Source organism: Phyllostomus hastatus, unplaced genomic scaffold (genome assembly GCF_019186645.2).
Source record: "Phyllostomus hastatus isolate PE091 unplaced genomic scaffold, TTU_PhHast_1.1 phas_contig_90, whole genome shotgun sequence".
Classification (NCBI taxonomy): domain Eukaryota; kingdom Metazoa; phylum Chordata; class Mammalia; order Chiroptera; family Phyllostomidae; genus Phyllostomus; species Phyllostomus hastatus.
The window spans coordinates 1,169,163-1,195,648 of NW_025333984.1; the positions used below are offsets into that span (position 1 = coordinate 1,169,163).

A 26,486-nucleotide genomic window follows, 5' to 3' on the forward strand; every position below is an offset into this window, starting at 1 on the left:
AAACCTTTAGCCTCAAGGATTGAAATTAAAGTAGAATATGGAGTTGGGAAGAGATTGTTAGATGATAGATAAACTTTCCAGGAATTGCTTAATGTTCTAAACAAAACAATATGAACATATAGCAATTGATAGAAATGAAAATTAACTTTTTCAGGTGAGCTGGAAGCCCAGTAGAATTGCAGTGGCATCTGCTCAACACTGCAGGGCAAGTCATGAGCTCAAGGGGAAAATCTAGCAAACATGTTCTACCTTGTAGAAGATCTTGGGCAGATGAGGGTGGCATATCCTGGAGCTCACTTCTGCCACAGGTGACTGAGATGCTGGACTAAGTGATCCCAAGGAGCTGTTGGAGTACATACAGTCTTCCTAGTAGTCTGAAAGTGGTAAAAAATGATTTTTCAAGGCTCATGAATTGGCATCATTTGGAGTGCATCTGTCATGGACCCTTGCACTTTGGAAAGAAATGAGAGTGCCAAGTTAATTTTAAATGTCTCAGGATTCTTGGTTATTTTTGTTTGTTTTTAAACTGTCTTATTTCTCAAAAAATCTATTATTGTGGCTATTTTCTGTTCTGTCATATAAATGTAGAACTCTGATTATTTAGAATAACTTATGTCTGTAATGTTTCTGTTTGGAGGAAATGAGCTGGTGACATTATTTTTCCTCTCTCAAACCAATGACACTAATTGGGCCATATGCCAAGGGGTAAGGGCAGCAGATGTAATCCTGAATCTGTAGCTTCTGTAGAGTAGATAAGGCTTCTAAGCCATGTGGAAACCATACTTACCAAAGAAGCTTAGCAGTTATAATTCCAGATGTTCAGCTTGCAAATACCAGATGTGTTATTTTCAATATTGAATGTATGGATAAGTTCATGGATTTTTTTTCCATCCAGATATCCATTTAAGGTATAAATTCCATTTTCAGATCTGGCAATCTAACAGATATTTCCCTTTAAAGTTATCTAGAGAAAATCTACCAAAATGATTAAATTTGCGATGGCTTTTATTCTAGGATAAGAATTTGCCCCTCTTCCAAAGCTGAACAGGCTTAAGTTGTTATGGAAGTGTATATAGTATGTAGTTTGTTGTCAAATACTTATCTCTATCACAAAATGAAATGTCATGAAATACAAGATATTTTTAACTGAATAAATCAATGTGAGACAGAAAAATAACTTCTCCTTTAGCCTATTTTTAATCAGTATTTTCATGAGAGCCCAAAATGTTAACTGAATCCTGGCTTTTGTCATTTGAAATATAATATGTGTGTCTAAGAATTTATGTACATATCAGGGTTTGGACTTTATGTTCAGGAAGGAAAACTGATTTATAGGAACAAGCAGTAACTGCAGGAGTCAAGGCAATATGAGTCAATTATTTAAGGCAAATGGGAACTTAATCACCACAGCAGTAGAGAAATTTCAAATTCAATTACACCCTAGATTTTCATGCTTTAATTTTTGGGCATTTCTCTATCTCTTATTTTACAGAGGCCTTTGAAATTGTCGTTCGCCATGCCAAGAACTACACCAATGCCATGTTCAAAAACAACTATCCAAGCCTGACCCCTCAAGCTTTTGAGTTTGTGGGTGAATTTTTTACAGATGTATCTCTCTACATCCTGGGTTCTGACATCAACGTGGATGACATGGTCAATGAACTGTTTGATAGCCTGTTTCCAGTCATCTACACCCAGCTAATGAACCCGGGCCTGCCTGAGTCGGCCTTGGACATCAATGAGTGCCTCCGTGGGGCAAGGCGTGACCTCAAAGTTTTTGGAAGCTTCCCCAAGCTTATTATGACCCAGGTTTCCAAGTCACTGCAAGTTACTAGGATCTTCCTTCAGGCCCTGAATCTCGGAATTGAAGTGATCAACACAACTGATCACCTGAAGTTCAGCAAGGACTGTGGCCGAATGCTCACCAGAATGTGGTACTGCTCTTACTGCCAAGGACTGATGATGGTTAAGCCTTGTGGTGGCTACTGCAATGTGGTGATGCAAGGCTGTATGGCAGGTGTGGTGGAGATTGACAAGTACTGGAGAGAATACATTCTGTCTCTGGAAGAGTTGGTGAATGGCATGTACAGAATCTATGACATGGAGAACGTACTGCTTGGTCTCTTTTCAACAATCCACGATTCCATCCAATACGTCCAGAAGAATGGAGGCAAGCTGACCACCACTGTGAGTACCAGTCTACAGTTTTCAGAGGAACTGGGTTCTATTGGGATGGAGCAGCATGGCTAGTAGCAGGTGCTGTTGGAAAGAACTGAGAAAAAGATCAAGGGATGGGAAGGGATGATGGGCTGAATGACCTCCCAGAGTTAGGCAGCACATTAAGACCACAGGTTATGGAGTCATGATGCATGACTTTGAATTTTAGCTCCACCATTTGCTTATTATGGGAACTTGGGTGAATCATTGTATCTTTATGATCCTCATATTTCTGGCTTATAAAACAAAGATAAAAAGAATATTTTGTTCATAGGGAATAATGCGCGTTAAAGCACTTAGCATGTGCCTGGTCCATGATAAGTCTTCAGTAAATGTTACCTGTGATTACCACTGTTATTAGTTATCATGATCTTCGTGACAGCCCTGTGAGTCAGGAGCTACTCTCCATTTTATAAATGAGGAAACTGAAGCTCAGTAAAAGTTAAGTTGCCCAGGGGTAGCCAACTATAGTTAGTGGAAGATCCAGGATTCAGAAATTGATTAGATCTCCTTTTAATTGGGTTATCACCAATTTTCTGATTCTGATTTCACTCTCATGTTCTCAGTCTTGTATATCATGTTACCATTTTAAGAAATGACTTTAAATGCAGAAGAGCCAACTAGAACCCACTAATTAAACCTACATATGAACATAAGCAAGGCAAAACATTCGTATTTTCCAGCAGTTGTTCCTTTTTTTTACAGCCTTGATTATATGAGTCAGCCTGATGGGGTTTGTGATGGGATTTGTGATGGGACATTTCTGCAAGTGAGTCATCACTTTGCTTGGTTTCAGTTACACATTGTTAGTTACATTATACCTTCTAAGCTCAAGTGCATACGTTCAGAACCACATGAGACACCCACTTTTCAATTTAGAGCAAAACATACAGCCAGGAGCTGCTAGCCAGATCTTGGCTACTAAGGTAGTGGTGAATGATTCCTGAATGCTGCCAGCTTTGTGGAAGGTGGGGACAGAATCATCTAAAACCCTGCATTGTTGAGGTCCTACTACATTTCAGATACTCTGCTGCCCAGTTTGCATAATGCTATCTCACAGGTCCTAATAGTGTCCCCATTTTACATAGAGGAAATGAAGCTTAGAGAGGTTAAATACCTTGCCCAAGATCTCAATGCTACTTAAGTGGAGGTGAGGGAAACTGGAATTCAAACCCAGGTTAGTTTGACTCATACTCTTAGCTTCTATACAGTTTGACTGCTGTGTACTCTGAGCCATTGCTTACCCAGAATATGTAGGGCAAACTTGGCCATTTAGCTTTGTCTTTAAATACTGGAAAATGATAGGGGTAATTGGTTTCTTTGGTGAATTAAACTAGGAGGGAGGACAGAAATGATGCAACCCACAGCATGGCTACTTATAGAGCTCCAATTGTCCCATTCACAATGTTAGCCATTTAAAACACATTTGGTGAGAAAATCTTTTATACTAAAATGAACAGAAATGCCCTAACGATAGTGTTCTTCGATGGCTAATTATTTCCTTGACTGCTTTACAATTCGAGGACAGATTCTGGGACCTCATACACAAGTAAATCTCACAGAACTAGCAAAATGAAAAGTTAGTGCATTTATATGGTCATTAACTGTATATTGATTGAGGACTCACTATGTGTCAGGCAGAAAACACGGGTGCCAGGACTGTGGAAACATCTTCAATATGAGGAAAAATAAGGAGACAATACTAAAGACATGGCATAGGAGTGTTTAAAGTTTGCCTGCACTATTGGTCACTTGACAGCAACATAACTGATCTTGAAAATATGTATTCTCCTTTTAAACAGAAAATATAAGGTGGGGAGCTGATAAGAGATTAAGTCCATGGTTTTGATCAGGCTCTGGGCATGAAGGTTTATTTTAAAAACTTTAATTAAGCATCTGCTTTGTGTATGGTACTTTGCCAAGTGTTGGGTATTCAGTCACACAAGACATAGCTCTTTTTAAAAATATATATATTATTTATTTATTTTGAGAGAGAGTGGAAGGGGGAAAGAAAGAGAGGGATAGAAACATTGTTATGTGAGTGAAACATCAATCGTTTGCCTCTCAAGCCCCTAAATGGGGATCTGACCTGCAATGCAGTCACTTGCCCTGACCAACTGGGAATTGAACTGGAAACCTTTTGGTCTGTAGGACGACGCCCAATGCACTGAGCTACAGCAGCATAGACATAGTTCTTATGTCTTGGAAAGATCAGTCTAGTTGACTGACAGACATGCAACTGAATGCATTTCACCACAATGGGCATTTCACTATAATGTGTATGTTGAAAAGGCTGTGAGAGATTAGCTAGTCTAATCCCATTGATTTACAAATGAAGAAATAAAATTCAGGGAGGTTTACCCCAAGTTATATGAGTAATAGGAGAGCCAGGAGTAGAATCCAAGGTCCTCTGCTGCTACAATCTAACTAGCGCTCTTCCCCCGATACCAGTCTGTCTCCCATTAGACCCTCCCAGTCTCTCACTCTAAAAGCTCCATTAGGATTTTACAAAAATATTGTGAACTTAAATTGGGTAGCTATTTCAGAGTGCCAAACCTACTATATTTTAGGTCTGCTAGTTTTTGTGTGTGCATGCATGCACATGTGTAGAGAGAATAAATTTCATGTCATTATTAGAAGAAAGTTCTTGGTTGTCTAGAGGTGCTCAGTGATGCAGTCCCTTTCTATTTTGGCCATTAAGGGCCTGACTGCCCCAGCTCCTAGGTGAATATGAGAGCATGTAGTGTGTCTTCCCCAGGGAATGGCTGAGCTAGAACAGAAACCATATGTAAACCCTGCCTTGTTACTATTTTATGATTACCAACTCTAAGTAATACATACCAAATGGTGATGGTGTGGGAATCATTGGCATGGTGTGATTTAGCCAATACTCTGTACAATCCAGAAAGGGGCTGGACCATTTCTGGGGGGAGAGGCAGAGTAGACTGCAGAACTCTTTTCATATTAACAAACCCACAGAATGCCCCAAAATCAAAGTAGATTTAAAACTAAAACATTATTGAGATTTTGCTGTAACACCCTCTCTTTTCCATTGTGTTAATATGTAAACCCTTGTGAGTCAGTCCTGCTTGAGGTTAAGTTGCGGTGAGAGATGTCTTTGATAATATGTTCTTCTTGATCTCTGTTGGGACAGTCTTTCTGGCTGGCTATAAGCTGTGCCATGACGTCTACCATACAGGGACTTCACCCAGTTGTTCTGGTGGCTACCAAGTACCCCATGTTATGAAGGACATTTTGGTCCTCTAAGTGAATGGGGCACTGTTAAATTTTTGCAAGTGTGGTCTGTTAGTGCTTTCGTTTCCTATCCGATAGTTTTCAATTCTACCCAGTGAAAGCAGGTGAGCAAATGTTGGCGTGTTGTGACTGGCAGCACTCCTGGATGTGGTGAACATCCATTTGCAAACCTGGCTCACTATCACAGTCACTTTGGGAACTTGTTAAACAGATTCCAGAGTCCACCCTGAGGATTTCCATACAGTAGGTCTGTGGAGAGACTGGAGAATTTGTCATTTAAAAAATGCTCCAGTTGATTCTGATACTCCCTTGGGAGCAATTCCAGTAACCTTATTTGGGAGATAAGGTAAGCCCAGAGGTTGAAAGTGAGTGACAGTTAATGGCAAAGTTAGGACCTCAGATTCCTCATCTAGAGAATGGCGTTGATTTATGGAATAATTGGAATGATAGATTCAAAGTACTGGGCAGAGTTTGAGGCTCATGGCAGGAACTCATGTAGCTCCAGTCCAGTTCCCTTTCTATTACATTTTTCTAAGTGCCAAATGGAGAGTGAGTTTTTCTTAAACTTATTTTTAAGTTTCAGGGTGTATAATATTATTTGTGTCCACAAAGTGAATAAAAATAGTGTAAGAAAACATGAATGTGTATATGTGTGTGTGTGTGTGTGAGAGAGAGAGAGAGGGAGGAAGAGAGGGAGAGAGATAGAGAGGGGAAAGGAGATAGGATAGGGAAAGTGAACGAGAGAAAAAAAATTGTACTGAAAAGTCCAAGTAAGTATTAATGATAAGACTGGATTATGAATAGATCCATCCTGACTCTTTATCTACATTTGTGAACTAGGTTAAATATCTGTGCTCAAGTATCAAGTAGGTCTTTAATAGCATTTGGGGAAAAATATCACTGTTAAATTTGTTGGCACATTATTGAATTCCACACCTTATACTTTAAGCAAATATAAATTCTTATAGTTTTCAATACATATATCTTCAACATTGTTGTTACACGACATCCATATTGTTGAATGCCACAACCTTCTTTTAAAATGCAATTGTTTGTATTCTGAAACCATTTTGATGTCATTACCATATTTCTATGTATGGATTATATGCATAGCCATTGTATATTTCACATTATAATTTATCCACTGATTGAAGGAGTAATACTCGGTATGTTGGATGTTTATTACTCTCCCAGAAAGTTTCCCAAAACTTTCTATGATGATTTTATTTAGTTTCTTTGTCCCCAAAGTAATGGCTCACATATTCTCCTGTGGTTGTTTGCACTTTTATTTTTCCATGTGTACTCATGTAATTTCTTTATTGATTCATCTCAGAATTTCTTAGTATTAGTGCTTCCTCTCCCACAATTTCATTACCTTAGCCTGTTAGATGCTTTATTGAATATTGTGCAAAATTGCAACCTTTTCTACCACCAATATTTCTCCCTTCTTTCCTCATTGTAATATTTATTTTAGCACTATCTGAAATTGGACTTATTTCAGGAAACATTTATTGAGCATCTGAGTGTGGAAACGATATGATCGACACTGGGGGTTCCATGGAGTGGCTGGAAGAGAACCACGTCTCTGTTGCTGCCCTCACAGCTCACTTGGTAGCAGGGCTCGGATTCCAAACAGGATCAGCCTGACTCCAAAGCTCATTTTTCAACCATTACTCTGTATTGCTCCCTCAAAGAGTTCCACTCTCCCTTCACCAGAATCTTAATTCCCCAAACACAGACTAAGTAGGTGTTTATTATCTCATTTAATATCCTGTATTATTCTCTACTGTTTTTCCAGCTGCACAATCAGTTTTTTTTTTAATTCATTCTCCCTCTTTGGAGACTTTTGCTCTAATATTTCCCAATTAAGTACTAAAAGGCATGAGATGTTTAGTCTTCATAATACTTAAACATGCAGAGTAATTTCTAGGCAAAGAAGGAATGTTTATGTAGGTGATGGAAGACCCAGAGATACAGTGAAGTGACATTGCCTAGAATCTATATGAGCAGTGCCAGTGGTGAGGAATACACTATGTTCCAGTTGGCAGTGTTTGAAATCTGTCTGTTAAGCCAACAGAGAGTTTTTAGCACATTTGCCTTTTATTCTGGACCTTCACAGTACATTCAGGTCTTCATTATGGTACTTCCTTAGTAGTAATAGTGCCTACTGAGGGTGTAACATACTCTGGCATTCAAATATGTCCCTTTCCTTTGCTCAAATTTCTAAAGATATCTTCAGTGAAATCAGTATTTATTTATGTGTGCTAGGAAGCCCTGTGGAAGATTTTTTGCTGATCCTTGATAATAATTCACTCTATCAAATTCTTATATTTTGCTGTCTGTGTGGGTGACTGTAACTCATCAGAATTTCCAAGATTAGCCCCTACGTTCCTCTCTGCTTTTGAAGGCTGAGGTTATTTCTCAGATGTCAGAATGTCAGTGTTTTTCCCCTTATGCTATTAGTTTGGACTTTCATTTTTTAGTCTCAGATAGAGATACCTTGTCTGAATTCACACAAGTGGCTTCAGTACCAAGTGATTTCAAAGTGATAAAAACAAGGAAATGGCTCACTGCCTAGTTAGTGTCTGTGGGTCAGCACCCAGAACTGTGGTAAGGAACTTTGTCTGCATGAGGTCCATTTCTGGAAAGGCAAAAGTGTTTACAGGCTGCCATCCTTTATTCATCCACAAGAAAATAGCTTTAGTGCTTCCCACGGGTGAAATATGTAGTTTTTAAATGTAGATTACCTATTTATTACAGAGAAGGATACAAATGAAAAAAATTGGCACCCCTTTTAGGTACTAAATGTTAATTTCATGGCAAGTTTCAAGCAACAGTCACACATGGAAAGCTTTTTTAATGCTTCATCTTGAAATTATATATATTATGGTTCACAATAGGAAATTAGGTGGGCTCTTCATGGCTCTAGAATTACTTGCCTTTGCAAGAAATGGCAGTGTGATTGCCAGCTGTTTTGTATGTTCTGAATCTTTAGAAAGTTTTCCTCCTTTCTGTGGTGTATGGACCGATATGGCAGGAACATGTGTCTTCAAAAGCTGTGAAAGATCTGAGATTTTTACCCTAATTGCAAGCCAATACATTAGTGGCCCATAGTTTCATTGATGGTGGTTAAAGACACAAGATCAGTAAGTAGCTCAGAGATGAAGGGCGGTTTATTTCTCGCAGCACTAGCAGTGGCCAGAGTATCACCATTTGTGTGAGGTCCCCAAGCTCCACTTCCCATGGGATAGGGCAAAGAGGGCCAGATGACTCCTGCACACTTGGTGAGTTGCATTACAGGAGAGGAGCCTTATGTTTAGGGAACCGAAGTCTGTTACAATAGGCGGTAAGCCTGCCTGCTCTTTTCTCTGAAGGGATACATTATTTTTCTGCCTTCTAAGGCTATTCACTATACAAAGACACTTGAAAAAAATATAGTCCGTGGGGAAAAAAAGTACCTCTGTTTATAAGACATGCAGATACAAGACCCATAGAAAATTGTCCTGCAACACATGGTCCTCCAACCTTGGATGGCTGCAAGAACATCTCAGGTTCACAATGCTGTTGGGAGGCTCACATAAGAAAACTTGAAGTTAGTGAAGACACTTAGCTCAGCCCTGACTGCTTGGCCAAAAGGCAGGGATATGTGGCACGTGTTGGAGTGTAGCAGAAGGCACATCCAAAGAGAGAACAGTAGCAGTTTTCTCAGCTCTTTAGAGAGTACTTGAAAAAAGGAAAGTATGGAAGGGAAGCCTGACTGTTGCCTCTGCTTAGGAGCAAACTCTGCTCCTTTGGGTATCACTACTACTCTGTTGCTTTCTCTTTTGGTCTCTAAGCTATCACATATTTTCTTGCTTGTTCAGGTTCTGGGCTTGGGAGTTTGTATTTCCCAGTGGCTTGGGTCAGTGAGGTTTTTCTGTTTTACTACATTTCTAAGGTGACACAAGTGGTAATCACAGAGCAGTAAATAGATGCTTATGTATGTCTGCTGGGAGTGATGTGAAGGACTGATTTGTCCTCAGAGTATATTCAGAAAGGTTAGAAATCAGGAATATTCGCCCAAGTGGGCAAAGTCCAACAAGACCTCCCCATGACCTGATATTCTGGGAATCCGTATGCTCCCAGGATGACAGTGAGGAAGTCAGAAATGCCTTTTTTACATTGGGTGACCAGGGGATCAGAGCACACAGTGAAAGCAGCCTCTTACCTGGCAAAGGCAGAAAAGCCCTAGAATATTTGTTCTCTTCGTTGCAAAACCTAAAATGTCTCAGAAAACTTGGAGCCATGTACACAGTGTGATTCCTCTGTGATCTTTTTCTTTCCCCCATTGGAATAAGGTTACTCTTGGTAACTGTAGGGCTACATCATTCACACACAATAGCACCACAGGTACCTTGGCTCACTAACCTCTTATACCTATGCATTTTGCTATTTTGCTCAGGTCTCTGGCAGAAAATGCTTTCTACTTGGACTGTTTCTTAAAGTGCAATTCCCTCTAGCTCATCTGAAAAGTTGAAAATGTATTTTGAATACTACAGAAGCATTTTTAAGTGAATTTGCACTATAGTACATTAATTTCCTCAAGGAGGGGTATGGTTATGCATTCTGCTGTAGTAATGAGTTTCACAAAAGCCAAGATGAGGGAATTTGGCAGTTTTCTTACAGGGTGTTGCAGCCTTTGTAAGGTAAAATACAAACTTTATCATTACCAGCAGCCACAACTTTCTGAGTGCGGGTACTGGGCACTCATGCTAGGTCTCACAATTTACCATTCCTTTCCATGTTGGCAGGGGGTAGGGCATTAATAGAGAAAGACAAATAACCTTAATTTTGGTTATAACACGGACTTCTTAATGTCCTTTTAAAATGTCCCTTTGGGGCTTGGAACTCAGAATGCATCAGACTTCTCAAAATGCTGTAATGGGCATTGAGGGATCTTACTGTGGTAATGACAATGTTACAGAACTGGTTTGTGGTGATGATAGCATAAATTTAATAGAAATCATTAAATCATATATCTGAAATGGGTGAATTATCAAAATCCAAAAATATGCCTGAATAACATTGTGAAAATGTTTCATAAAATAAAAAACTGTGAACATAATACAGATAAAGCATTTCAAATATAGCAGCATATATGCCTATTATAAAACAGCTGGTAAAACAATACATGTATAAATATTAACCATGTCATTCAAATAAATCACTATATGAAGTGGACTAAACCAATACAAGCAATGCTAGAATCTAGAAGATGAAAAAAATATCCCTTTGGTGAGTGCATAACCCAGGAAGGCTGTTTCATATTTCATACTTGGGGTAGGGTGTTGGGAGAGGGTTGATGATGCCTTCTTATTACCAAATTTAAAGCTTTTCTGAAGAATATTCAGAGAGTGAATTAATTTTTCCTTTTTTCATTCCACTCAGAATGTCTAAAACAGATAAAGTAGGAAACAGCCATTATATTTGGGTTCTGTCTATTATCATTTACTGACTGAGAGTCTATCTAAGCCTTTCTGCTTTTTGCAGATAATTAATTTTATTTCTAAATGTAGGAAAGAGTGATTGTAATCAGTATGTTTGTACTCTCAGTCACAAACAGAGCCCATCAAGATATGCAGTACAAATAAACTTCATAAAATACACAGCCCAAGCACTGCTTGTAGTTAATGTGCTATCTTTTTATTTCAAAGAAAAAATATAAGGATGATTTTTAAAAGTCCATTTTGCTATTCTTACAGAGTTAATACATGAACACTTCTTTTTCTAACCCACACCTTCACTGTCAATTATTTTCATCATTAAATCTCATGAAGCAAAACTGAAGGAGACTTTGATGACATGGAAATCAACCTATCAAGAATCGAGTATACATATTTCTGAGTTCTGGGTGTGGGTTTTTCTTATGCTGCTGGAAAGTTACAGGTGATCAGATCTAAATTCAAGTCTCAGGTTCATGGGATAAAAACTGAGTGTTTGTGAACAGATTCCTCTTAAGTTTTTTGAAAGACATTTGTCATTTTTTTCTAGCTGCCCACACCCTACCTTTGATCAACCAACCCTTCCTCAAAGCCTGTCCTTTCTCCCTCTCCTTCAAAATTGTGACTTACTCAGAGTTTTGTTCATTCAGGTCCTGCATTTGGTTTAAAATAATGATGTTTGATCATAGTTCAGTCATCACAGGAAGCCTATTTCTGTTTCTAGTTTAATGTGTTCTCTCTTCTGAGAAACAAACTCACTTCACTTAGCAAATTATATATTGCCAGAAAACTGTTCAAAAGGGTTATCAAGTGTGGAGAGTTGAGTCACTGTGACTCAGTTGTAGGAGGAAACATTTAAATGTACGTAGGGCTTGTTGGTGCTTTTGAAATCACCTGCTGTGGAAATTGCACAGTGGAAATAACATCAGTCCAAGTATCAGAGTATTCAGATACGGTGTTTATGTGCTGCCAGAGGATAGTGGCCTTAGAAAGGTAATTTAATCTGAGCAATGAAGAAAGTAATGATGATGAGAATGATTATTTATTTATTAATCATTGCAATGTGCCACACGCACACCTGATTCTAAGCACTTTACATGGCTTAAATCATTTAATGTTTAAGAGGATACTGATAAGAATAGGATTATCATTAGTATCATTTTCCAGGTTAAAGAACTAAGACAAGCGAGACTTGTAAGTAGATGCCAGCTACAAGGTCACTTCAGGGGCTCTATAATACTGCAGGAACTCCTGAGGGTCATCTATTGGCCAGGGTCAGACACACTGTTAAAATGTGTGGGTAGAGCCAGGCTTCCTGTGCAGGTGTACCCAAGCTGATTTAGCTGGTGGGAATCAGGCAGAATGGAAGCCAGGACATTGCTAAGGGTCTTTCATTCCTGCCTGCTCTCTCAGTTACTATTCATCCTGTTTCCTATCTTTGGGCCTTGAGAGTTACATGTTAACTTCCAATGGGATCAGCTTTTCCTCTCTTCTTTTTCTCCTATTTGTATAAATCCTAATTAAATTTTTCTAAATCTACTTGGAGCTCAGACTTCCCTCAGGATCAGGACCTATTTCATTTACCTTTTTAAAAAATCCATTCTTGATGAACTCAGGCTCAAAAAATACTTTTTTAAAGATTTTATTTATTTGTTTGTTTATTTTTTAGTGAGGGAAGGGAGGGAGGGAGGGAGGGGGAGAGAGAGAGAGAGGGAGAGAGGGAGGGAGGGAGAGGGAGGGAGAGAGAGAGAGAGAGGGAGGGAGGGAGGGAGGGAGAGGGAGGGGGAGAGAGAGAGAGAGAAACATCAATGTGTGGTTGCTGGGGGCCATAGCCTGCAACCCAGGCATGTACCCTGACTGGGAATCGAACCTGCAACCCTTTGGTTCACAGCCCGCACTCAATCCACTGAGCTATGCCAGCCAGGGCTCAAAACATACTTTAAAAGATATATGGCATCTCCATTTCCCCCCTTTCAGATCAGAAATCCAAAGAATAGTGAAGTACCAATCTCTGTGGATTTATTATTATGCATTAAACCCTTTAATGATCTATTTCCAAACATGGAAAGAGTTCTTTGGTTACTAAGTTTGTGATATACTCAACTGTCCTATTCTCCTTAGCAAATTCTTAATGTAAAATAAATGGGTTTATTAACTGTAGCAACCTTATAGTAGATTTAAAAAAAATATATGAACACTTCAAATCACCTTTGTACAATCTTTTTACAAGTTTTATAGACATAAAGTACTCTAGGGAAAAGAACAGGAAACTAGTGTCCTAACTCTGATTAAAAATAAAGCAATAATTGTGATAAATTGGCATACTCAAACTTGGCAGATACAAGCTGACAGATAGAAGTTGTGGAATACATGTTGTATTTCCCTTCAGTATAAAAAGATGTTAACAAGCCCCAGATCAGGGAGGGTGAAAGACTACACACTGGTGGAAACATTTCCCTCATACATCTGTGTTTATCAAGTTTTAAAGTCTGTTTCCTCTCCCACCATTTGTTTTGCATCTGTAATCCACTGATTTTAAAAAAGTAATTGCTTATCTGTGAAAACCCCCATTCAGAATTGCCTCAGCTTTGGTTGTCATTGACCAAAAACCCTTTAAGATACCACAAATAATATTGACAGCAAACATTCATTGTTTAATTGTTATTCTATTAATGTTGTCCCAATTTTCCCCCTTTGCCCACCTCCGCCCATCCCACCACCCCCTCCCACAGTCCATCTTCACACTATTCTCCATGTCCATGGGTCATTCATACATGTTCTTTGTCTAGTTCCTTCCCCTTCTTTCCACCATTATCCTCCTCCCCCTTTCCCTCTAGTGACTGTCAGTCTGTTCCATGTTTCCATGCCTATGGCTCTACTTTGTTTGTTAGTTTATCTTGTTCATTAGATTCCTCTTATAGGTGAGATCATATGGCATTTGTCTTTCACCAACTGGCTTATTTCACTTAGCATATTAGTGTCCAGTTCCATCTATACTGTCACAAATAGCACCATAGAGATTTTTTAAGGGTACAACTTTCAAGATGGAAAGATGAATCTATACCTTGCACAGGAATGGGTCCGATTGGTGTTGCAAGAAGCAGAGTAAGAAAAGGCTGTGTGATATAGTAGGAACAATGTGGGGCTTCAGCCATTCCTGATCTTAGTGACCATGGCATACTGTACAATCTTCCTTAACCTTAGTTGCTTCATAAATAGAATGAGGTTAAAAATGGCAACCACTTAAACTATGATGAAAATTCACAATAATGCCTAGCACCTAACACTATAAAAATCTGACATGTAATATGATTGATTTCATATGCTATGAGACAAAGTGTCCTTTTCTTCCTAGCTTTTCTCTCACTTGGGGGTGTTCATCTTTAGGGTTCTCTCATTAGCAGCACCATCACTGATAAATATTTATTGAGCTCCTATGCCAAAGACCCTGTGCCAGGAACTGGCAACACAAATATCAGGAAGCTGTTGCAGAATTTATGGATCTTTCCCTAACGTTAGGATCGTCTTTCAAGTGAGGCTGCTTGTCCACGTTCTCCACATTTCTTGAAGTTCCTTAGTGTATGTTCCTTGGTGTGTCTTTGAACAAATGTATTCAGCTTGTGTGGCTGTAGTCCTCTGCTCCCATCTGCGCAACTCTTGTCTCTAATAACCAAGAGGATTAATCATGTTACCCCCAGATGTTCAGGTGACTTGATTCCCAGCCAGTCAGACCAAGTTGAACAGGCAAGTTTTCTAGCTGCTTACGGTGGTCTTCACAGAAGACTCATGAATAAAGGGCAGTGTGATATATCTAGATTCTTGATGGGGATTGTTAGCATTCATCTTTTGTTCTGATTTAATGCTGAAATCCTTGGGAGTAGGAAAGGACTCAAGCTGAGTTTGTGGTTTCTTTGTTTTAGAGTGTGTATTGTACAGTAATGCTTAATTGCGCTGCCTGGGTACCAGTTAAGTGAGGATTAAATTTAGGTTGGTATAAAACTGAATAGATGTATTTTACATATCTTTGGCATGATTTAATGACATTCCCTTGTTTTAGATATTATCCTTTTATTAAAGCCCTCAATTTTCTTGTCTTTTTATCCATCCTACCTACTCAAAATCTCTCCCTGCTTTGTAATGAATGGGAACTATCTTTTTGATTCTTGGGATTTGGGTTATCACTCTATTTCTTTTGATAGAGGGAAAGGGAAAGCACAATGGGTAAGTGAAAGGAGTTTTATGGGATTAAAAGGAATATGAGAAGTCAGTCAGATCACTTGAAAAGGATTCTAGGTACATGACTTCTGCAGTACTTAATATAATCATGGCCTCACTCATGTTAGCACAATACAAGTAACAAGTAACAAGTTCTAGATTTTAAAAATATAGGAAAAAATGCAATATGTCTCAACAACGACTTACTTGACATTTTCTTAAATCAAGCATCAGTTTCAGTATGGGAGACTACCATTCTTCTATCTTCATCCCCTAGTATGCAATGACTAACGTAGAGTAGGTATTTGAGTTTTCTCTTAAATAAAGCTGAAGGGGAATGATATTCATCCTTGGGACACTAAGGAGCTATCAATAGAGTAGAGAGCATGAATCTTTACCCACAAAATGGGAAGTCTAAGAAGGGGTGTATCTTGTGTTTCTTTTTTCTTTTAAAAAAATAATAGACTACTTTTAGGACACTTTCAGGTTCACAGCAAATTTGAGCCGAAAGTATAGAAGGTTCCCATATATCTCCTGCCCTACACACCCAGAGCCTCCTCCACCATCAACATCTAGCACCCGAGTGGTACATTTGTTACGAACAATGAATCTACATTGACACATCATTATCACTGCGAATCCAGTTTACATTAGGGTTCCCTCTTGGTATGGTGCATTCTGTAGGTTTAGATAAATTTATAGTGATCTGCATCCACCATTATAGTATCAACAGAATAGTTTCACAGCCTTAAAAGCCTTCTGCATTTTGTCTAGCCACTCTTCCTTCCCCCAACCTCTAGCAACCATGGATCTTTTTAAGATTTCCATGGTTTTGCCTTTTACCTAATATCATATAATTAGAATGATATAGTATGTTGCCTTTTCAGATTGGCTTCTTTCACTTAGTAAAACGCATTTAACTTCCCTCCATACCTGTTCATGGTTTCACTCCCCATTGCCCCTTTTCCCCTGCCCTGGCAACTACTAATCTACTTTCTGTCTCAATAGATTTGCCTGTCCGGACATTTTATATAAATGGAAACATACAATATATGGCCTTTTATGTCTGACTTCTTTCACATAACATACTGTTTTCAAGGTTTATCCAGGTTGTGGCATGTATCACTACTTCATTCCTTTTTTATGGGTGAACAGTACTCCATTGTATGAATGTACTTCATATTGTCAGTTGACAAATAGTTGTTTCCACTTCTTGGCTAGTATGTATAATGCTGCTATGAGTATCCCTGCACAAGTCTATGTGTAGATATTTTCACTTCTCTTGAGAATATGCCTAGGAGTGGAATTCTGAGCCATGGGTAACTATGTTTAACCTTTTGAGGAACTGCCAAACTATTTCCCAAAGTGACTGATTCATTTTACTTTCCCACCAGCAACGTAAGAGAGTTCCAATTTCTCTACATACTCACCAACAATTGTTATTAACTATCTTATTATAGCCACCCTAATGATTTTGAAGTGCTATCTCATTGCAGTTTCAATTTGTGTTTCCCTCATGGCTAATGACGTTGAGTAGTGTCATGTGATTGTTGGCTAATGTAAGTCATCTTTGTTGAAAAGTCTATTGAGATCCTTTCCCAATTTCTTAATTTTGTTATTTGTAATTTCATTATTGAATTATAAGAAATACTTATATATTATAGATACATGACGCTTTTTAGGTATGCAATTTGCAAGTATTTTCTCCAATACTGTGAAATAGGTTTATGCTTTCCTAATAATGCCTTTTAAAACACAAAGGTTATGATTTTATGCAGTTCAATTTATTTTTGTGTGTATATCATATCTGAGAAATCATTGCATAATCCAAAGTTATGAAGATGTATACCTATGGATTCTTCTCAGAATTTTATAGATTTAGCTCCTACATATAGGTTTATGATTGATTTTAAGTTAATTTTCTGTATTTGTTGGAAAGTAGAGTATGACTTCATTCTTTTGCATGTGGATATTCAGTTGTTCCAGCCCATTTGTTGAAAATACTATTCTTTCTTCATTGAACGGTCTTGACATCTTTGTCAAAAGTCAATTCACCATAAATGTATGGTTGGATCTCCAGGACAGTGTTGAACAGAAATAGCAAGAATGAACATTCCTTGCTATTTCTGTTTCCTAATCTTTTCCTTATGTCTTTTTCCTAATCTTAGAAGGATGTCTTCAGTCTTTTCCCATTAAGTATAATGTTAACTGTGGGTTTTTCATAAATCCCTTTTATTAGGTTGAGGAAGTTCCCTTGTATTCCTAGTGTGTTGTTTTTATTATCAAATTATGTTGGATTTTATCAAATTCCTCTTCTATGTCTAATGTGTATGTGTGTCCCTTATTCTATTAAATGATGATGATGATGGTGATGATATTGATTACCAGATGTTAAACCATCTTTGGATTTGGGGACAACTCTCACTTGGTCATGGCATATGATCCTTTTTATATGTTGCTGAATTCAATTTGCTGCTATTTTATTGAGGATTGTAAAAATTACCTTCATAGGGGTATTGGTCAGTTGTTTTCTTATAGTCTTTGTTTTTGGTATTATGGTAATACAAGCCTCATAGAATGAGTTGAGATGTGTTTCCTCCTTTTCTGATTTTTTGGGAGGATTTTTATAAGGATAGGCATGAATTCTTCTTTAAATGTTAGTCAGTGTTTGTCAGTAAGGTTATTTGTCCCTGGGCTCTCTTTATGGGAGGATTTAAATTGCCAACTTAGTCCCTTTATTTGTTATAAGTTTATTCAGATATTCTATTACTTCTTGAGTCAGTTTGAGTAGTTTTTTCATTTTAAGCATTTGTCCATTTTATCTTTGTTATATAATTTGCTGGCATGCAATTTTCTTTGTACTTCCTTGAAACCCTTTTTACTTGTGTAAGGCCAGTAGTGATATCCCCTCTTTTATTCCTAATTATAATAATTTGTGTCTTCTCTCTTTTTCTTTTGGTTATTCTAACTAAAGGTTTATCAGTCTTGATTTTTTCACAAAACCTATTTTTGATTTTGTTGATTTTTCTCTATTGTTTTTATTCTTGATTTTATTAATCTCTTTCCTAGTTTGCTATTTTGTTAGTTCTTGGTTTAGCTTTAATTTGTGCTTTTATCCAGTGTTATGAGATGGCGGTTTAGGTAGTTGATTTGAGCGCATTCCTTTTTTTTTCTTCAAAATAGCTGTTCAAAAGTAATACATTTCCCTCTATTTGTGCTTTAGCTGCATCCCACCTGTATTGGTATAACATGTTTTATTTTTATTAATCTCAAAGTATTTTATCACAGTCTTTGGGGTTTCTTATTTGATTCTTTGATAGTAAGGTCTTAGAGGCAACGTACTTACCACTGTGTTGTTTGATTTCCACATTACATAATTACTTAGGTATTTGTGGTTTAGTTCCCAAATATATGTTGATTTCCTAAATTTCTTTCTTTTTTAAAGATTTTATTTATTTATTTTTAGAGATGGGGGAGGGGAGTGAGAAGAAAAGGGAGAGAAACATCGATATGGGAGAGAAGCATCGATATGTGAGAGAAACATCTATCAGTTGCCTTTCACGTGTCCCCCAACTGGGGACTTGGCCCACAACCCAGGCATGTGCCCAAACTGAGAATTGAACCAGTGACCTTCTGGTTTGTAGGCTGGCACTCAATCCACTCAGTCATATCAGCCAGAGCTACTTTTTTTTTCTTTAAATTTCTTTTTTATGTTTTTAATTTTTAAAAATGTTTTAAATTACAATTTACACTCAATATTATTTTGTATTAGTTTCAGGTGTACAGCATAGTAGTTAGACAAACATATACTTTACAAAGTGTTTTCCATTTTCTTTCCAGTACCAAGCTAGCACCATACAGAGTTATTATAATATTATTAGCTATATTTTATATGCTGTATTTTACCATCCCTGTGACATTTCTGTAATTATCAATCTATACTTCTCAATTCCTTCATCTTTTTCACCCAGTATTCCAAGCCCCCCCACCCCTCTGGCAACCATCAGTCCATTCTCTGAATCTATGAGTTGTTTCTGTTTTATTTGTTCATTTATATTGTTCTTATATTGCTTACATAAGTGAAATCATATGGTACTTGCCTTTCTTTGACTGACTTATTTCACTTAACATTATATTCTCTAGGTCCATCCATGCTGTCACAAAGGATAAAATTTTCTTCCTTTTTATGTCTGAGTAATATTTCATTGAGTATATGTACCACCACTTTGATATCTACTTGTATATTGATGGGCACATGGGTTGCTTTTATAGTTTGACTATTATAAATCATGCTGGACTCATAAGGGTGCATATATTCTTTTGAATAGGTACTTTGGATGTCTTTGAATATATGAGTATCAGCAGTGGCTGGACTCTTTCCATGCAGACCTCGTATACTCAGAAGTGGAATTGCTGGAATATAAAGCAGTTGCATTTTTAATTTTTTTAGTTAACTCCTTACTGCTTTCCACAGTGGCTGGGCCAATCTGTGTTCCCACCAGAAGTGCAAGAGGGTTCCATTTTCTCCACATCTTCATCAACACATTTGTTGATTTATTGATGGTAACCATTCTGACCCATGTGAGGTGATATTTCATAGTGATTTTAATTTGCATTTCTGTGATGATTAGTGACATCGAGCATCTTTATACATCTATGGGCCATCTGTATGTCCTCCTTGGAGAAGTATCTATTCAGGTCCTTTACCCATTTTTTAATGGGATTCTGTGTGTTTGTGTGTGGTTTTCTTTTTTCTTTTTTTCTTTTGGTTTTGAGTTGTATGAGTTCTTTATAAATTTTGGATATTAACCTCTTATCAAATATATCCTTGGAAAGTATGTTCTCTCATTCAGTGGGTTGTCTTCATTTTGTTGCTGGTCTTCCTTGCTATACAAATTTTTTGTTTGATGTAGTCCATTTGTTTATTATTTTCTTTTGTTTCCCTTTCCTGAGGAGATACTCATGTATCAGAAAACTATCCAAGACTTTACTGCCTATGTTTTGTTTTAGAATGTTTATGGTTTTGAGTCTTACATTTAAGTCTTTAATTCATTTTGAGTTTATTCTTGTGCGTGGTGTAAGAAGGTGTTCTAGTTTCCCTTTTTTGCACGTATCTTTCCCATTTTCCCAACAGCTTTTATTGAAAAGACCATCTTTACTCCATTGTATGTTCTTACCTCTTTGGTCAAATACTAATTGACTATAAAGATATGGGTTTATTTCTGGGCTCTGTAATCTGTTGCACTGATATACATATATATATCATTGAAATATATATATTTCAATGCCAGCACTATGCTGTTTTGATTGTTTACTACAAGGCCATAGCCTTGTAGTAAGTATACTTTGAGATCACGTAGCATGATTCCTCTGACTTTGTTCTTGTTTCTCGAGATGTGTTTATTTTGGGGTCTTTTCTGGTTCCATATAAACTTTTTGGATTATTTGATCTAGTTCTGTGAAATATGCCATTGGTATTTTTTAAATTTTTATCTTCTATTTTATTTTTTTTTACTTTTCCTAATTTTCAAAAAAATATTGTTGTTCAATTACAGTTGTCCCCCTTTTGCTCCCATTACTCTCTGCTGCCCTGCCCGCCCCTGAATCTGTAGATCACTTTGGGTTCTGTAGACTTGTAAAAATGTTATTTTTTCCTATTCATGAGCACGGTATATGCTTCCATTTATTTGTATCTTCTTCAGTTTCTTTCTTCAGTGTCTTCTAAATTTCTGAGTACTACTAGTCTTTTATCTCTGTGGTTGAATTTATGCCTAGGTATTTAATTTTTCTGGATGCAATTGTAAATGGAACAGTTTTATTAATTATCCCTTTATGATAGTTCATTATTGATGTATAAAATGCAACCAATTTCTGGATATTTATTTTGTATCTAGCCACTTATACATAATTTATTTACCAGTACCAGTAGTTTTCCCTTCACCAAGTTAGGGAGTTGTTTTACTTTTTTGTTAATTCATTAGTAGTTTTTCCAAGGTTTATAGTACACAGCCTAATTTATCAGAATGTACTTCAGATTTATACTAACTTAATTCCAGTGAGATATAGATGCACTACTCCGTTGACTTTCTCAAATGTCCTGTCTACTCTGGTGGCCAAATAACTGTTTATTTGTTTTCCTAGAGTTTGAAATGATCTGTTATACCAGAAAAGACCTATGGTATTTCTTTCCTACTATCTGTTCTGCCAAATAATTTTTTGACAATTTTACACAAGAAATTTTTATTTATTACCTTTCCTAAATTGTTGCAGATAATTTCCTATTACTTTATCAAAATATTACACCATTTACATTCCAGATGAAACTTTGTGATCAGAGATTTTTCTCAAATGTGTTATAAATATGGTACCTTTATGTCAATCATATATATCTATATATCTATATATAATCATATATATAGATATATAGATATATAGATAATATATGTATAGATATATATAGATATATATATAATTTTAATTGTTGTTGCAGTTTAATTGTTGGATAGTGCTGTTGCAACCTCCCCTTTGGGAAAGAATTAATGGGGCACTGCTGTTATCAGTGTATCTGAATTTCCTTGCACTAGTGACAACTCCAATCTCTCCCCTATAAGGCCAGTTTCTACAAATATAACTAACTGCCCTTTTAGCTGCCCTGCTGAGAAGTCTCCCAAGAAAAGAAGTAACTCAGAACAAAGTGTGTGATCTCTCTGATACACAACTGCCCATCTAGAACACTTTTTCAGGCAATCCAAAATTAATTCGTAGGAACTAGTTAATATTTTAGTTAATGATAGCAGCTTTTTTGTGTCTGTAGAGAATACAAGGTGGAAATGAAAACACTCTTTCAGATTTGTGATGTGAGCACTTGTTTTGATAACAAGACTCTGGGGTGGATCACCTCAACAAGACTGAACCTGAGGCCCAAGCAAGGGGGAAGCTGTGCAGGGAATGGAATAATGAATATGAGCTATTTCAGATGCCAGTTGGGGTGATCCAGGTCCTCCAAAGATCTCTCCCACCTGAACAATGCACTTTTTTTTTCACTTTTTGACTGGAGATTAGGAGGTGATGAGATGAGTGTAGCCATCTGTACATTCTGTCTCTAACTCTATCATTTTGTTTGATTAAGCTCACCATAAAGATTAAAGGTTTCTCATCACTTGAAAATTGCTTATTCTCATCATAACCTTGCTTTTTGAGCAAGAGTTGCAACTCGCTTTCCCATCTAATTCTTCAATTTTCTTAGTCACTCAATTCCATGCCTAGCCTATTTGCTTAAGTTTTGAGAACAGTCCAGATAAAGTAATCTACGTTTCCCTCATCCATCTTCTCAACTTTGGTTTTCATCTGCTTCTCTCTTGCTTTGATAGTAAGCAGTTTAAGATTCAATTTCCCTTTTTGATAATTTTATGAGTCTGCTATTCAGACTTTTTGTCCAGGTGCTGTTTTCTTCTTGCCTAGATTCTGTGACTAAGTTCCCAGCTTCATGTTTTCTACACCCTTATCTGGGTCCCTGAAATTGCCAGTCTGATTCTATGGGCCATCAGGCTTGCCTGCACCTAAATTACCTGCCCATTCCTCCTTCCCTTCCATCACTCACTTTTCTAAATACAGCATCTAGATTTCCCTCCTTAGAATGTTGGCCAGAAATTTAACCCCACTCCTACCCAGCCATCTCTCCTGGTCCCTGGCCTTAGATTTCAAAGTGATAGCAGAAGGAGAAAGAAACACTCACTGAATGCGACTTCTAAGGGAAATGCACAGCTTTAAAGATGCAATACTTGGAGATGTCTATTTGGGGAGCTTTACTCTGTAGAATGAAAGACGCTACTGGATAAAAAAAGGAAACAAATCTATCAACCCAGAAGCTAGAAAGGCTTAACAGAGACAGAGCAGACAGTCCTTGTTTTATCTTTTCAAGCCAGAATGGAAAGATTTAGTTGGTAGACTGTAGAAGGCAAGCCAGAAATGCAGAAAAGTGAGGATTAGAAGCATAGTAAGTAAGCAAATGAGATACAACTGCCAGTTGTAAAGAAATGAAAAATAAATACTAAGTGGGTATTTTAGTAGCATCTGTAAGCTCTGGGATCAAAGGAAAAATCCATAAATAATTCAAGATGTTTGCTTCGTACTGTTTGGCTAATTGGCCAAATGAAAAATGAACTTACAGTGGAAAGTGAAACACTGAAGTACAAAAATATATATAGATAGTTCAGCTTAAAACATGTACTTAATGTCCATAAAAGAAGAGTGTAAGAACCTGAAATGTGTTTGGTATTAGCCAAATGACATTTTTGTAAGGGGTTCCACTCAGTCAGGAGTGCCACAGGAAGGATCTTCCAAATCACAAGCTTCCCTTAATAGTCTGTTCCAAAAACATTTTAGAGTAATACTGACCTTGGATTTGGACTTTTCTTTCTATCATCAAAACTTCCCAATGTCTGATCCTGGAAAATAGTCTCACTTTTTTGTGTGTCTCCTTCTTACCTTTGTTCTGTACGTGGCATAATAAATTAGTTTTTTTCTAATTATTTTTTCACTCCACATGTAGAATTTGTATATACAATTCTACATTTGGAATGACCCTTGAAGATCTAGTCTAGTCTCTTCAATATGAGAACACTGAAGCATATGATTTGAGGCAAAGGATTTACCAAAGGTGAACTAATGCATGTCAAACCAGGGTAAAACTTATGGCTTGGGACAAACAGGCCAGTATTCTTTCTGCTATGCCATGTATCTCTTTGGTATTACACAGTGATTGCACTTCTAGGGTTTGCTTTCAGAATTATTCTACCTTCTTCCACTTAAAAATATTAAAACTAGAGTCTAAGATGCTCCTTGATTTTCTTTCCTTTTTGATTATAGGATTCCTAGAAATCACAATAGGTTTATCACTAGTATGAATTTCCATGCACAGACAATCGTGAGCATATTTATATAAAATAGAGAAGTAAACTAAGCACAGGATGAAGTTTCTTTCAAATATACTTTTGGATCTGTGTTTTTATCAGTTACCTGAGAAATTCTTGATGAGGAAGAAATCAAGTATAAATATTCAGCTGAGGCTTGGAGAACATCTGGAATAAGACTGTCTATATAGAAATTGCAAATAAAAATGGCCAGTCTTGTTTCTCCCTGCTTAGACTCTTGCACAAGTCTAAGCAAATCAGTATGAAAGTGTTGCTCAAAATGTGCCCGTCTTGTCATCAGTTAAAGGTCAGCAAAGATAATCTACATGAAATGGATGGGCAGGAACAAAAGGTATCTTTTGGACCATGAGGCACAATTTTGTTTCATTTGCAGAGGTGTGCTACAAAGGTCATTGAAAATGGAAGATGCAGATAATTATTGTTGTTTTTCTTCAGTAAAGCATTTTTTTCTAGGATTACTCTCTCAGGTTGTTTAATCTCTTGTTTGCACGTGTGCCACTGTCATTATTAGAACTGAATTATAGAATGACCTACACTGTTAGACTATTAGGCTGCTTGATTGAAATTATCTTTATAATGGAAATCAGAGAACACTTTTAACCTTGTTAGAGCAACACTGTACCATTGATTAATATATAAAGCAAGTCATAAATTTCACAGTGAGCTATTTATTTGCAGACAATCTTCTGAAAGCAGTTTGTGTTGTATTACAGAAACTTTCTTCATACGTTTGTCAGGCTGACACTAATGATCCTGATTATTTCTAGGACTTTCAAAGTGTCAGTGTTAATTAAACTAATGCTTAAAATATGGGTAGGAAAGACCATTTGAATATCATATCTTAAATGTTTGACAATGTGTATGAAGCCTCTTTTGTTACCTGGTTCATTTCAGAGAACTGACTTTATTTGATAAGATTTCTCTGCAGTAGCAAATGCATGCCTGACTCAGTGGCAATAACCAATATTACTTATGTCGCAGGTTCATCCTTATATTCAATGAGTATTTGTTGAGTAGTTCAAATATGCTCTAAACTGGATCATGCGATATATATAGAAAGATGAAAAAGAGCCAACGCCTGCCCTCATGTTCTAGTGAGGGAGATACAGTCACAGAAATGGAGATAGACCTATTCACAGACAACTTATGGATGCAAACTAAGGGAGTATCTAACCTAGCCTACAGAGATCAGGGAAGGTGTCCTAGAAGACTGCTGCCTGAATGAAACCTCTTCCAACCACTGAAGAGGCGAGGGTAGGGTTTGTGGGAAATAGATGACTGGTGGCTTCTGCTTCCAAACCTTCCATACAGGCAGGTTTGGAAACAGGAGCTTTTAAGTCTAGGAGGGCCTGAATTATTTCTGGAAAAGGAAACAAAAAGGGTTTGGTGGGGAAAGGAACTGGTCCTGTTTGTAAAGACACCACTTTCTATAAAATTATACCCTTGTTGTGAGAATCCTATTGTGGCAGGACATAGCTGAACAGTAGTCATTCTTAGGTAGGAGCTGACCAGCAGCCGTTCCCAGACAGCAGCCTTTCCCAGATAGGCAGTTATCTCAAGGTCGTACGCTAACCTTCGATTTTTGCTTTTGTATGCTTGCTTTTAGCAGTTGTTTCCCTCCCCCACTCCTTTTTGCCTTATAACAAGAATATAAACAAACTCCAGCTTAAGCTCGGTGCCCCGAATTTGGAATTTATCTCCTTTGGGTCCGCATGCGTGAATAAACCCCGCTTCGCAAACTCCAAGGCCATCTGAGTCATCTTTTCTGTGACACTATTAGGGAACGTAGAACTAATTAGGAAACCTGAACATCACCAATAATTTTTCTACTAGTGTTTTATGAGCAGTAATTTTTTTTAAAAGACTGTGGATCCAAGATGGCAGCAGAGTAGGTGGATGTTGCACTCGCTTCCTCCCAGGACCAAATTGGGATCATAAGTAAAATATAGAACAATCAACCTGAATAATCAACTGAAGACTAGCTAAAAAGAAGTCTTATAAACAAGGATTTACAGAAGAAGCCACACTGAGACTGGCAGGAAAGGCAGAGTTTTGAAAAGGGCTGGCCTCACTGCCATGGGTGGCAGCACAGATTACAGAGGGTTATCTCAACTCGGAAGCTTCCCCCTGAGAACATGGGGTTTCAGCCGCAAGCCTGGCTTCCCAGCCCAGAGCACCAGAGCTAGGAAGAGGCACCCACATGACACATGGCTGTGAAAATCAGCAGGGATTCTTTCTGCCAGGGAAATATGTGAGTCTGCTAAAAAGCACATAAAACCTAGTTCACCAGCAACTCATCCTGGGCTCTGGTGGAGAGAGAGCAGAGCAGACTGGAGCCTTGTGAGGAGAGACTAGGTTTTGTGGGTCTGGGGAAAGAGTTAAAGGG

The 26,486-nt window shown here is 37.5% G+C and overlaps 1 protein-coding gene across 1 annotated transcript in view; it reads left to right on the plus strand.

The window, feature by feature from the left end:
• GPC3 (glypican 3) overlaps positions 1-26,486 on the plus strand; it is a 430,866-nt gene that overhangs the window by 235,103 nt on the left and 169,277 nt on the right. The window contains exon 3 of the mRNA XM_045852238.1: positions 1,493-2,187. Coding sequence (XP_045708194.1) covers positions 1,493-2,187 — 695 coding nt within the window. The remainder of the gene's footprint in view (positions 1-1,492; positions 2,188-26,486) is intronic.